Genomic DNA, 12,500 nt, shown 5'->3' on the forward strand with positions numbered 1-12,500 from the left:
CTGCTGCTGCTGCTGCTGCTGCTGCTGCTGCTGCTGCTGCTGCTGCTGCTGCTGCTGCTGCTGCTGCTGCTGCTGCTGCTGCTGGGCCGAATGCCCGTGCTGCTTCTGTCGCCGCTGCTGCAGCTGCTGCGCGGGGTTCCTCCCCCTCGTTCCTCTCGCCTTCGCCGCTCCCGCTGCTGCTGCTGCTGCTGCTGCTGCTGCTGCAGCGTTTGAAGTGTCTCCTTTTTATTCTCAGGTTCGGGGAACTGCTCAGTTCGTTTTGAAATGGGATATTCAGTTTGCTTCTGCTTGGGGCTGTTGTATGGCCGGCTGAACCCGAACCAGCTTCCTTTGTATGCTGCTGCTCCGCAGCAGCAGCAGCAGCAGCAGCAGAAGCAGCAGCAGCAGCAGCAGAAAAAGAGGAAGAGACAGCGGTTCCGCTGCGCCCCCTGGATCGGACTCGTGACGCGAGAGCAAGTTGCTATCCGCAGGAGACAGGCTGAGATTCAGCAGCAGCAGCAGCAGCAGCAGCAGCAGCAGCAGCAGCAGCCGTGTTGCGGCGCTGCCGACTGCATCTGCACTGCTGCTGGTCCTGCTGCTGCTGCTGCTGCTGCACCTCAAGGCCCAGTGGGCGGCGAGTCGCTGCCCACTGCGGGCTCTTGCTGCCACGGCGACAGCAGCAGCAGCAGCAGCAGCAGCAGCAGCAGCAGCAGCAGCAGTGTACCTGCTGCAGCAGCAACAGTTGCTCCTGCTGCTGCCTGGGAACCTAGTGCCGCAGCAACGAGCAGCAGCTCCGGGCCTCCGTCAGGCCCAGCAACAACAACAACAGCAGCAGCAGCAGCAGCAGCAGCAGCAGCAGCAGCAGCAGCAGCAAACGACGCAGACTGGGAACCCCCCTGGCCTGCTTCTCCCGGGGCTGAGCCTTCAGTCCCTTTGAATTTGTGTCTCCTCACAATTCACTGCAGCTGCGACGACGAAGACTTTCTCCTCAGAGTCTCCTTGGACAAGGTACCTGCTGCTGCTGCTGCTGCTGCTGCTGCTGCTGCTGTCTTTGCTGCTGCTGCTGCTGCTGCTGTCTTTGCTGCTGCTGCTGTCTTTGCTGCTGCTGTTTTTGCTGCTGCTGTCTTTGCTGCTGCTGTTTCTGCTGCTGCTGTTTTTGCTGCTGCTGTCTTTGCTGCTGCTGCTGCTGTCCGTGCCGTTGTTGCCTCTGTCTTTGCTGCTGCTGCCGCAGTGCTTGCTGCTGCTCCTGCTGCGCTTGCTGCTGCCGGGCTTGCTGCTGCTGCCCATGCTGCTGCTGCTGCTGCTGCTGCTGCTGCTGGGGCTGCAGGTGAGCGACGACCTGCCGTCTCTGTCGGAACTCGAGCGCTGCTACACTATTCATGGAGAAAGATTTTCTTTGTCAGCTTTGGACAGAAAGTTGTCGAACTTGCAAGAAATAGAGACGCAAAGCAAGCAGCTGCTGCTGCTGCTGCAGGCTGCCCACAGCAGCAGCAGCAGCAGAGCAGCAGCCGAAAAAAACCTCGTCAGAAAAGGCGGCAGACACCTTGTCCTCGCCAGGGTCCCCACGCGGCACTTACCCACGCTCTCCAGCAGCAGCAGCAGCAGCAGCAGCAGCAGCAGCAGCAGCGGCGTAGATGCGGTGGACCCAGCACAAAGTCGGGTGCCTTCGGAAGACAAACTCCAGCAGCAGCAGCAGCAGCAGCAGCAGCAGCAGCTGCCCCCTGCCGCAGGTGTGACGGGCGCAGGGGATGGCAGCAGCGCTGCTGCCGACAGCAGCAGCAGCAGCAGCAGCAGCAGCAGCAGCAGCAGCAGCTCTTACGGGGACTTTGTGGACCGGAGCGAGCTGCGCTTTGACTGGCAGCTGCGGGGAGTTGCTGCGCGGCTGGAAGCAGAAAAGAGACAAAGCAGCGAAGGTGCAGCAGCAGCAGCAGCAGCAGCAACTTTGTCTCTTTCGCAAACTTATGACAATCTCTTTTTGCTGCTGCAGTCAGTGAACAGCCATGTGCTCAGGGCCAAAGCAGCACACCTGAGCTGCCAGCTGCGCTGCATTGAAAGAGATGCCATTAACACCAAAAACAAGTTGCTGCTAAACCAGCAGCAGCAGCAGCAGCAGCAGCAGCAGCAGCAGCAGCAGCGCGGGGAAGGGGCGGGCGAGGAGTGGGATGCAGCGGAAACGGCGCAGCAGCAGCAGCTGAAGCGCGAGCAGCAGCAGCTGCAGCAGCAAGCCAGCCGGCAGCTGGAGCTGCTGCAGCAGGGCAGAGCCCTAGTCAAAATGTATGCAGCAGAAGAGCAGCAGCAGCAGCAGCTGCTGCTGCTGTGGAGGGAGGTCTTTATGGCTCTTGTGCATCTGCCCCCGGGCACTCCGCCAAACCCTCACATCCGCAACGGCAGGCGGCTGCAGCAGCTCTTCTAGCGCTGCTGCTGCTGCTGCTGCTGCTGCTGCTGCAGCAGCAGCAGCAGCAGCAGCAGCAGCAGCAAACTGCACGCGGTTTTGTTGGTGCCGTTTGGCAAGGCCAAGGGCCTGCGCCGCCGCGCTCGGGCCTCAGGTGTACGTACACCTGAGAGCAACACGAAGCAGCAGACACCTGCAGCAGCTGTGGGGTGTCTGGGATCGGTGGGATCGCTCGATCCCAGCGATCCCAGTGCTGCACCAGAGGGAGGGGCCCCCAGGGGCCCCACAAGCCGCCCCTGCCCGCGCTGTTTCGCATGCAGGGCATGCATGCGCGGCTGCTGCTGCAGCAGCAGCAGCAGCAGCTGCTGCTGCTGCTATTGCTGCCGCTGCAAGGCAGCAAAGGCCTGCAGACAGCGAGGGGCCCCCTTGGGGGCCCCCGGGGCTTCGGGGTTTGCAGAGGAACAATATTTAATATAAATTTTTGTTTATTTGTTATTTATTTCCGCAAAAAGATTCAAAGAAAAGCCCAATCTTGCTGCGCTGCTGCTGCCCGCGGAAGTGACCCTGCTGCTGCACACGCGGCGCTGCTGGGGTGTCTGGACAGCTGGCAGCAGCAGGTCACTAGCTGCTGCCGTTTAGAGCTTCTCTTTTTTTGTTTTTTAATTTTAATTTATTAATTTAAATCATTTAAACCATTTAAACTTCTCAGTCGATCTGGAAAGTAATAAGGCGAGGAACAGGCAGCGGCTGAGACGCGACTGGCGTTGTCGCTGCTGCTGCTGCTGCTGCTGCCGCTGCTGCTGCTGCTGCTGCAGCGACACTCGCTGAAAATATAATTTAAAGTCATTTTTGCTGCTTCGCCTTCTTTTAAAACCCAAGCAGCATGCAGCAGCTGCTGCGCAGTCACCAGACAAGGGGGGCCCCCGAGGGCACTGCCGGGGGGCCCCTGGGGGGCCCCCCAGACCCTTCTTTGTTGGCTTCTTGCCTAAGAGACGCAATAGTACAGATACTCTTAGGGTCTCAAACGTTGCAAGGGCCTCAAGAGGGGGGCCCCCAGGGGGGCCCCCGGGGGGCCCCCCAGGGGGCCCCCCTGGGGGGCCCCCCGGCACCTTCCCCCAAAAGGGAACTGCTGGGGGCTCCAGATGCCATTGCAGCTCGAGGGGCCCCTCTTGGGGGCCCCTTTGGAAACCCCATGGGGCCCCCGGGTGCAGACCCTTTCCTGGGGGCCCCTTTGGGGGCCCCTCTGGGGGCCCCTGGGGGGCCCCCTCGGGGGCCCCTTGGGGGGCCCTCCTTGGGGGCCCCCGGGGGGGCCCCCCTGGGGACCCTGGGGTGCCCTTGCTTGCTGGCTGAGGAGCCAGAGGGCAGTAAGGAGATTTTGGAATTGTTTAATTTAAAAAGTAGTTAGGAAAAAAGAATTTGCTTTAGAAGCGGTAGACAAAAGCAGCAGCAGCAGCAGCAGCAGCAGCAGCAGCAGCAGCAGGTGGCTGCTGAGGCGCTGAGCTGAAAGGAGCTGCTGCTGTGCTTTTTTCTGTCTCTTTTTGTCTCCTTTGCCGGCTGTTGCCCCAGAAGCACCCGCAGCAACTGCAGCAGCAGCAGCAGCAACAGCAACAGAAGCAGCAGCAACAGCAGCAACAGCAGCAACAGCAGAGGCAGAGCTGCTGTTTGTTCGACTCAGAGAAAAAGAGGCGAGCTGTCTGTACACCCCAGCGCCGTTCGTTGCAGCAGCAGCAGCAGCAGCAGCAGCAAGCGCAGCAACTCGCTGTTGCTGCAGCAGCAGCAACAGCAACCGAAGCAAAAGGCTGCAGCAGCAGCAGCAGTAGCAGCAAATAAAAGGCACTTGTAGACCCCAAAGCTAGCAGCAGCTCGGCTGCTGCTCCTCTGGCTGTGCTGCTGCAGGAGGAGTGCAGCAGCACCCGCTTGCTGCTGCAGCAGCAGCAAGCAGCAGCAAAAGAGGCGCAGCAAAAGTACCAGGAACACAGAGACAGAGCAGCAGTAGGAGTTACATGCTGCAGCAGCTGCTGCCTTCAGCCCCTGCTGCTGCTGCTTTTGCTGCTGCTGTTACTGCTGCTGTTGGTGTTGCTGCTGTTGCTGTGCTGCTGCTGTTACCAATGCTGCTGCTGCCTCTGATGCTGCTCCTGCTGCCTCTGATGTTGCTGCTGCTGCCTAAGATGCTGCTGCTGCTGCTGCTGCTGCTGCTGTTATTTCTGCTGCTACACTTTCTTACCTTTTTTCATTCCTGGTGCTGCCACTAACGCTGCTGCTGCTGCAGCTTCTGTTGCTGCTGTTGGTGCCGCTGCTTCTGCTGCTGGTACTTCTGTGCTGCTGCTGCGACTCCTGCTGCTGCTGCTGCCGCTTCTTCTGCTTTTGCTGCTTTCTTTGTTTTTGCTGCTGCTGCTAGTCGTTCCGCTGCTGCTACTCCTTTTGCTGCTGCTGCTGCTACCTGTGCCGTTGCTGCTACTTCTGCTGCTTGTGCGGCTTCTACTTCGGGTGGCGCTGCTGCTGCTGCTGCCGCTGCTTCTACTGCGGCTGGTGCTGCTGCTGCTGCTGCTGCTTCTACTTCGGCTGCTGCTGCTGCTGCTGCTGCAGCTGCTTCTACTTCGGCTGGTGCTGCTGCTGCTGCTGCTTCTACTTCGGCTGGTGCTGCTGCTGCTGCTACTTCCGCTGCTGCTGCTGCTGCTGCTGCTGCTACTTCCGCTGCTGCTGCTGCTGCTGCTGCTGCTGCAGACTCTGGCTCACCGCGTAGTGCATGATCTGAAAGAGAGGCGCCTCATGTCCAACCAGCTTGCCGAGGTCACGACAAACCCTAAACCCTAAACCCTAAACCCTAAACCCTACACCCTAAACCCTAGCTTTCACAGCTTAAACCCTCAACTTTAGCTGCTGAATCTAAAACCCTTAACCCTGAATTCGAAACCCTAAATTCAAAACCAAGAGCCTGAATTTAAAGTTGTTGTTCCTGAACCCTAAACCCTAAATCAAAACCCTTGACTTTAAACCCTAAAATAGGAGTCTCAAACCCTAACCTCAAACCCTAAACCCTAAATTTTAGGGTTTAGGGTTTAGGAATGATGGGCCCTGCAGCATCGAGAATTCCACGTGGCTGCATGCGACTCTCTGCAAAGTTTGGGGATTAGGGCTTAGGGTTTAGGGTTTAGGGTTTGAAATTTAGAGATTAGGGTTTAGGATCTAGGGTTTAGGGTTTAGGGTTTGGGTGATTGCTAGGTAGAGCAAAAGCTGCTCGAGGAGAAAGAACAGTCGAAGCGGCTCGAAGCAGACAAGAAGAATCTGGTTAGGCCCTTCTGCTGCTGCTGTTGCTGCTGCTGCTGCTGCTGCTGTTGCTGCTGCTGCTGCTGTTGCTGCTGCTGCTACCGCTGCTGCTGTTGTTGCTGGCTGTGCTGCTGCTGCTCTGGGTGACTAAGGAAGTTCTGCTGAAGTCCGAGACACTCTCGTGCTGCTGCTTGTGGTGCTGTGAAAGCAGCAGCCGCAGCAGCAGCAGCAGCTGCTGCTGCTGCTGCTGTCTCAGTCTTGCTGCTGCAGCTGCGGGGCCACTGCAGGCTAAACAGCAGCAGCAACAGCTGCTTCTGCTGCTGCAGCTGGCGTGGATAAACAGTGACCACTGCAGCGCCTGTGCTTCTGCTGCTGCTGCTGCTGCTGCTGCTGCTGCTGCTGCTGCTGCTGCTGCAGAGCCGCACCATTGCTCGCTTGCGGGGGAAGCTGGAGGAAGCAAATAATGAAATAAATGCTTTAAGAAATCAAGTGAGGAAAAGTTGAAAAGAAAAGCTGCACAAGATTCCCGGGCTGTATGCAGCAGCAGCAGCAGCAGCAGCAGCAGCAGCAGCAGCATAAGAAGCAGCAGCAGCAGCAGCTTTTGAGCTCTTGCAGCAGCAACAACGCAAGAAGCAGCAGCAGCAGCAGCAGCAGCTGATGCACTCTCACGTTTTGCAGTTGCTGCACTTCTTAGGCTTCCTGTAGCTGTGGGCGGCAAAATTGGTGCGGTGTGCTGCTGCTGCTGCTGCTGCCACCCCTACTGCTTCTGCTGCTGCTGCTGCTGTTGCTGCTGCTGCCGTTTCTGCTGCTACTACAGGCTGGAGCCTTGAGCACGGAGAGACAGAAGGCGCAGCAGCAAGCAGAAATGTTTCGTCATAACATAAAGGGCATGGGTGCGTCGCTGCTGCTGCTGCTGCTGCTGCTTTTGCTGCTGCTGCTGCTGCTACTGCTTCTACTGCAGCTTCCGCTCCTACTCCTGCTGCTGCTGCTGTTTGTGCTGCTCCTGCTTCTGCTCCTGCTGCTGCTGCTTCTGTTGAAACCAATGCTGCGCCTGGTCGGGCTGCTGCTGCCTGTTCTACGGCTGCTGCGGCTGCTGCTGCCTTTGTTGCTGCTGTTGTTGCTGTTCTTGCTGCTGCTGTTCTTGCTGCTGCTGTTCTTGCTGCTGCTGTTCTTGCTGCTGCTGTTCTTGCTGCTGCTGCCAGTTGGAAGAAGATGAAGCTACAGCTGTGCTGCTGCTGCTGTGCTGCTCTGCAGGAGACTTGCAGAGAAACCTCACAGAAGAGCTTGCAGAGGCAAGCAGGGGCCAGCAGCAGCAGCAGCAACAGCAGCAGCAGCAGCAGCAGCAGCAGCAGGAGTAACAACAGCAGCAAAACTGGCTTTTCGAACGTTTTGAGTTAGCTAATAATACCATTGACAGCCGACTAAGCTTTAGGGTTTCTGTCAGAGTGCCAGCTAGAGCCTAGAGCTTAGGGTTTAGGGTTTAGGGTTTAGGGTTTAGGGTTTAGGGTTTAGGGTTTAGGGTTTGCGTCAGGCTCGGGAGCGCGTCAGCGCAGTCAAAAAGGCCTTCCGCAGCAAAGTTGGAGAACTGCAAAAAGAACATGAGCAGTGGAGGGTTATTATAGAAAACCACCAACAAACTTTGAAAGTAGACTTGCTGCTGCTGCTGCTGCTGCTGCTGCTGCTGCTGCTGCTGCTGCTGCTGCTGCTGTTGTGGCCATGATGATGAAGGGGGTGTTGAAGGTGCTGTTATAAAGAAACCGGCAGCACACCGTGAAGGTAGACTTTGCTGTTGCTGCTGCTGAGGATTTTGCTGCAGCAGCAGCAGCAGCAGCTGCTGCTGCTGCTGCTGTCGTGACTTTCCTTCTTAATGCATATATCGTAACAGCATTTACAGGGTGTGATAAGGCAAGCAGCAAAGTTTAGGGTTTAGGGTTTGGGGTCTAGGGTTTAGGGTTTAGGGTTTAGGGTTTAGGGTCTGAGGGTCTGGCTTAGGAATGGCAAGACAAGTATGAACAGTCGCAGTCACAAGTAAGCGGAGCCTGCTGCTGCTGCTGCAGCACCTGCTGTTGCAGCAGCTGCTGCTTCAATTGCTGCTGCTGCAGCTTTTCTGACTGCTGCTGCTGTTGCTGTTCCTGCTGCTGCTAGAGCTATTGCTACGAATGAGGGCTGTTGCTGTTCCTGCTGCTGCTAGAGCTATTGCTACGAATGAGGGTGCTGCTGCTTCTCTTCTTCCGTCTGCTGCTGTCGCTGCTGCTGCTGCACTGCCTTTGCTGCTCTTGCTGCTGCTGCTGCTGCTGCTGCTGCTGCCAACTCACAAACACTGCCTCAGCAGCAGAAAAAAAGTGCTGCTGGAGAGTTTGCAGGTCGAGGCCGAGAAAGCAGCTATGGAGAGGCTCAGGTAGGTGCAGCAGCAGCAGCAGCAGCAGCAGCAGCAACAGTAGCAACACCTGCAGCAGCAATATCATCAGCATCAGCAGCAGCAGCAGCAGCAGCAGCAGTGGCTTCTGTATCTGGCCCCTTTTCGCTGCTGCTGCTGCTGCTGCAGTTGAGCCCCGTGCACTTTCAACATGTGATTTGCCCATTGGGGCTGAAGTGCACTTAAGCCCTAAACCCTAAACCCTAAACCCCAAACCCTAAACCCTAAACCCTAAACCCTAAACCCTAAACCCTAAGCTGAGAGATTGTCTTGCAGGAGCCAATTTGACCAGCTGCAAATCTTCGCCAACGACTTGGCAGCCGAAAAGGAAGAAACTCACGCGTCTGCCAAACCCTAAACCCTAAACCCTAAACCCTAAACCCTAAACCCTAAACCCTCGAGATTTTGCAAAAGAAAAGAAAAGCGAATTTGAAAAGCACGCACTTCTAAACCCTTTTGTGCTCTCTGTTCACGCGTAAAGCATGCCTTTAGGGTCTAGGGTTCAGAGTTTAGGGTTTAGGGTTTAGGGTTTAGGGTTTAGGGTTTAGGGCTCTGGTCTTGTGGCGTCAGGCAGCTGCGTCAGCAACTGCAGCTAAATGAGCAGCTGCAGGCTGAACTGAGTACGTTAACTGCTGCTGCTGCTGCTGTTGCTGCTGCTGCTGCTACGGTTACTGCTGCTGCTGCTGCTGTTGTTGCTGCTGCTGCTCCTGCCGCTGCTGCTGCTCCTGCCGCTGTTGCTGCTGCTGCTGCTGCTGCATTCTTCTTCTTTCGTCTCTTTTTAATTTTGTGGCCGAGGTGTCTGTACATCTCATCAGCAAGAAACGCAATGCTTCTGATGCTGCTGCTGCTGCTGCTGCTGCTGCTGCTGCTGACATCGCTGCTGCTGCTGCTGCTGCTGCTGCTGTTGCAGCGGAGATCACGGAGAAGCTGCTGCTGCAGCAGCAGAAAAAGAAACAGCAGCAGCACAAGTGGAGGCGCGACCACATATCTGCTATTGACCAGTACCCTAAACCCTAAACCCTAAACCCTAAACCCTAAACCCTAAACCCTTGTGTGCTATCTCCTTTTTGTTTTGTCCCTTTTCACTCTCCCTTTGTCTCCTTTTTGCTGCTGTTAATATTCAGCAAAATCGAAGCTAGAGAATTCGCTTCGAGGTTTATTGAGGTTGCAGTGCAGGTAAAAGCTGCTGCTGCTGCTGCTGCTGCTGCTGCTGCTGCTGCTGTTGCTGCTGCTGTTGCCGACCTTGCTGCTACTGTGGCTTCTGCTCTACAAGATTTCAAAAGCTCTTGCAGCAGCAGCAGCAGCTCCTGCTGTTGCTGCAGTCACAAGGAGCAACTCGGATTATTTTTCAATGCTTCACCTTAGCAGCAGCAGCAGCAGCAGCAGCAGCAGCAGCAGCAGCAGCAGCAGTGTTTTGTGCTGTAGGCTGATGTTGAGTCCTGCTCTTCTGAGGAGACACCTGAGGAGACACCTGCTGCTCTCTTGAAAGCAGCAAAGCCCCTTGGCACTGTCATCAAGGGGTATTGCTGCTGCTGCTGCTGCTGCTGCTGCTGCTGCTGCTGCCTCTGCTGCCTCTGCTGCCTCTGCTGCCTCTGCTACTGCTGCTGCTGATGCTGCCTCTGCTGCTGCTGCTGCTGCTGATGCTGCTTCTTCTGCTGCTAATGCTGCCTCTTCTGCAGCTGCTGCTGCTGTTTCTGCTGCTGCTGCTGTTCTTGTTGCTGCGGCTGTAGAATTATTGCTGCTATCCCGCCTCACTGTTGTTGCTGCTGCTAGTTCAGTAGCTGCTGCTGCTGCTGCTGCTGCTGGAACAGCGGCTGCATCAGTAACAACAGCAGCAGCAAGCATTGCTGCCTTTTATGTGCTTTTTTGCTGCAGCGGCTGGAGTCGCAGTAACTGAGTTCGCAGCAGCAGCAGCAGCAGCAGCAGCAGCAGCAGCAGCAGCACCACAAGTCAGCAGCAGCAGCAGCATCACTACCACCAAAAATCAGCAGAAGCATCGGGAGCAGCAGCAGCAGCAGCAGCAGCGCTACCACTAGAACCCGGCAGCAGCAGCATCAGCAGCAGCAGCAGCAGCATCACCTCCAAAAAGCAGCAGCAGCAGCAGCATAAGCAGCATCAGCATCAGCAGCAGCAGCAGCAGCAGCAGCAGCAGCAGCAGAGTGTGAGCTTCTGCTGCTGCTCCCACAATGAATGTTTGCTTCTTGAAATTTTGTTTAAAAGAAAGGAAAAAAGTTTTGCTGCCTTCTGGCAAATTAATAAAATTATTTTTAAAGATTTTTTTTAGCTTTCTTTTTTGCTGCTGTTGCTGCTGTTGCTGCTGTTGCTGCTGTTGCTATTGCTGCTGCTGCTGCGTTTGCTGCTGTTGCTGTTATCGCTGCTTTTGCTGCTGTTGCTGCTTCTGCTGCTTTTGCTGCTGTGCTGCTTCTGCTGTTTCTGCTGCTGTTGTCACCAATTCTTTTGCCGTTGCAGGTTTTGTTGCTGCTGCTGTTGTTGCTGCTGCTGCTTCTGCTGCTGTGCTGCTGCTGCTGCTGCTGTTGCTGCTGCTTCTGTTGCTGCTGTTGCTGTTGCTGCTGTTGCTGCTGCTGCTGTTGCTGCTGCTGCTGTTGCTGCTGCTGCTGTTGCTGCTGCTGCTGCTGCTGCTGCTGCTGCTGCTGCTGCTGCTGCTGCTGCGCCTAATTGGTCGCCACTCGAGGCGCCTTTTGCTGCAGAGCAGCAAATAAACTGCAGCAGCTTTTTGGATTTTAAAATTCTTTTTTTATTTTTCTTTTTTTCTTTTTTTCTTTTTTTCTTTTCTTTTTCAATTCAAATTGTCTAGACTCTTTAATGCCATTATTTATTTTTTAATTCTTTATAAATTCTTTTTTATTTCTTTTTTATTCTTTTTTATTCTTCCTATTTCTTTTTATTTCCTTTTATTTTGTGTTTCTTTTTTATTTCTTGAATTCTTATTTCTGTAATTTTTATTTCTCCTTTATTTGCTTTTATTTATTTATTTATTTTAATTTATTTTTATTAATTTAATTTATTTTAATTTATTTTTATTTATTTTTAATTTTTGGCCTTTTCAAGTTTTGCTGCTGCTGTGCTCCTGGTGGAGAATGGCTGTCCAGGACTTTCAACTTTTTATTTTTCATTTATTTATTTATTTATTTATTTATTTATTTATTTATTTATTTATTTATTTATTTATTTATGTATTTGCTTGTTTTTAATATTTATTTGTTTATTTATCATTTGTTTTTATTATTAATTTGTTAATTTATTGTTTTTATTATTTATTATTTGTTTTTATTATTAACTTATTTATGTATTATTTGTTTTTATTATTTATTTACCTGTATATTGTTTATTTTTATTATTTGTTTATTTATTTATATTGTTATATATTTATTTACATTTATTTATTTCTTTTCTGTGTATTTGTTAATTTATTTATTTACTTAGTCTTCACTGTTTGCTATATTTTCCTTTTTATTTATTTATTTATTTATTTATTTATTTATTTGTTTATTTATTTATTTGCGTTTTCCAAGAATGAAGATTAAAGAAACTTACATTGAAAGAGGAAAAAACATTTCAAATTTAAATCCAAATATTCCATTTTGTTTTATTTCAAAAGTTCCCAAAAAAGCTCTCAAGCAGCAGCTGCTGCAGCATTCACTGCAGCAGCAGCAGCAACAGCAGCAGCAGCAAAGTCTGCAGCAGCAGCAGCAGCATTTACAGCAGCAGCAGCAGCTGTATTCACAGCAGCAGCATTTGCAGCATTTACACCAGCGGCAGCAGAAGCATTTGCAGCAGCAGCAGCAGCATTGACAGCAGCAGCAGCAGCAGCGGCAGCAGCAGCAGTTACTGCAGCAGCAGCAGCAGCAGCAGCAGCAGTTACTGCAGCAGCAGCAGCAGCAGCAAGAGGATATTCCAAGTGTCTCCTTTTGCTGCTTCCAAATTAATTCTCAAGACACAAAAGAGGACAAAATGCCTTTTGTCTCCTTTGTCCATTTGCTGCTTTTTTATTTATTTATTTTTTTTAATTTCCTTTTAATTCTCTTTTTAATTCTTTTTTAATTCTTTTTAATTCTTTCTGAATTCTTTTAAATTATTTTAAATTCTTTTAAACTCTTAATTCCTTTTAATTCTTTTCTAGTTCCTTTTTAGTTTCTTTTAATTTCTTTTTTTTTCTTTTTGTGTCTTCTTTTGTTTCCCTTATTGTTTCTCTTTTTTTGTTATTTTATTTCTATTTTTATTTCTATTTTTATTATTTTTATTTTTATTTTTATTTTTTAAATTTGACTTTTAATTAAATCAGCAGCAAAAGCCTCTACTGATTTGCTGCAGCAGCAAAGAAAGACGAAAAAGAGATGATTGGCTTTGCTGACACTCTAAACCCTAAACCCTAAACCCTAAACCCTAAACCCTAAAAAATCGAAAAAGGATAGGAGAACGCAAGAA

The 12,500-nt window shown here is 52.0% G+C and overlaps 5 protein-coding genes across 5 annotated transcripts in view; 2 read left to right on the forward strand and 3 right to left on the reverse strand.

The window, feature by feature from the left end:
- Window positions 1-264: 264 nt before the first annotated feature.
- On the forward strand, window positions 265-2,392 carry ENH_00025210 (hypothetical protein; the record flags this gene model as incomplete). Its single annotated transcript, XM_013579785.1, has 2 exons — window positions 265-987; window positions 1,307-2,392. The coding sequence occupies 2 exons, from the start codon at window positions 265-267 to the stop codon at window positions 2,390-2,392; spliced, it is 1,809 nt and encodes a 602-aa protein (XP_013435239.1).
- Window positions 2,393-3,254: 862 nt separating this feature from the next.
- On the forward strand, window positions 3,255-4,191 carry ENH_00025220 (hypothetical protein; the record flags this gene model as incomplete). Its single annotated transcript, XM_013579786.1, has 2 exons — window positions 3,255-3,735; window positions 3,938-4,191. 2 exons carry the CDS (start codon window positions 3,255-3,257, stop codon window positions 4,189-4,191), a joined length of 735 nt encoding a protein of 244 aa, XP_013435240.1.
- Window positions 4,192-4,619: 428 nt separating this feature from the next.
- ENH_00025230 (hypothetical protein) lies at window positions 4,620-7,356 on the reverse strand (the record flags this gene model as incomplete). Its single annotated transcript, XM_013579787.1, has 4 exons — window positions 4,620-5,098; window positions 5,787-6,085; window positions 6,308-6,886; window positions 7,277-7,356. 4 exons carry the CDS (start codon window positions 7,354-7,356, stop codon window positions 4,620-4,622), a joined length of 1,437 nt encoding a protein of 478 aa, XP_013435241.1.
- Window positions 7,357-8,722: 1,366 nt separating this feature from the next.
- Window positions 8,723-9,899, reverse strand: ENH_00025240 (hypothetical protein; the record flags this gene model as incomplete). Its single annotated transcript, XM_013579788.1, has 2 exons — window positions 8,723-8,987; window positions 9,514-9,899. The coding sequence occupies 2 exons, from the start codon at window positions 9,897-9,899 to the stop codon at window positions 8,723-8,725; spliced, it is 651 nt and encodes a 216-aa protein (XP_013435242.1).
- A 422-nt stretch (window positions 9,900-10,321) lies between these two features.
- Window positions 10,322-12,500, reverse strand: part of ENH_00025250 (hypothetical protein) — a gene marked incomplete at both ends in the record, with an annotated part of 3,039 nt that continues 860 nt past the window's right edge. Inside the window, one exon of the mRNA XM_013579789.1 lies at window positions 10,322-10,726. Within this exon, the coding sequence (XP_013435243.1) occupies window positions 10,322-10,726 (405 nt within the window). The remainder of the gene's footprint in view (window positions 10,727-12,500) is intronic.

The sequence above is a fragment of the Eimeria necatrix genome, genomic scaffold (genome assembly GCF_000499385.1).
Source record: "Eimeria necatrix Houghton genomic scaffold, Enh_scaff193, whole genome shotgun sequence".
Lineage (NCBI taxonomy): Eukaryota > Apicomplexa > Conoidasida > Eucoccidiorida > Eimeriidae > Eimeria > Eimeria necatrix.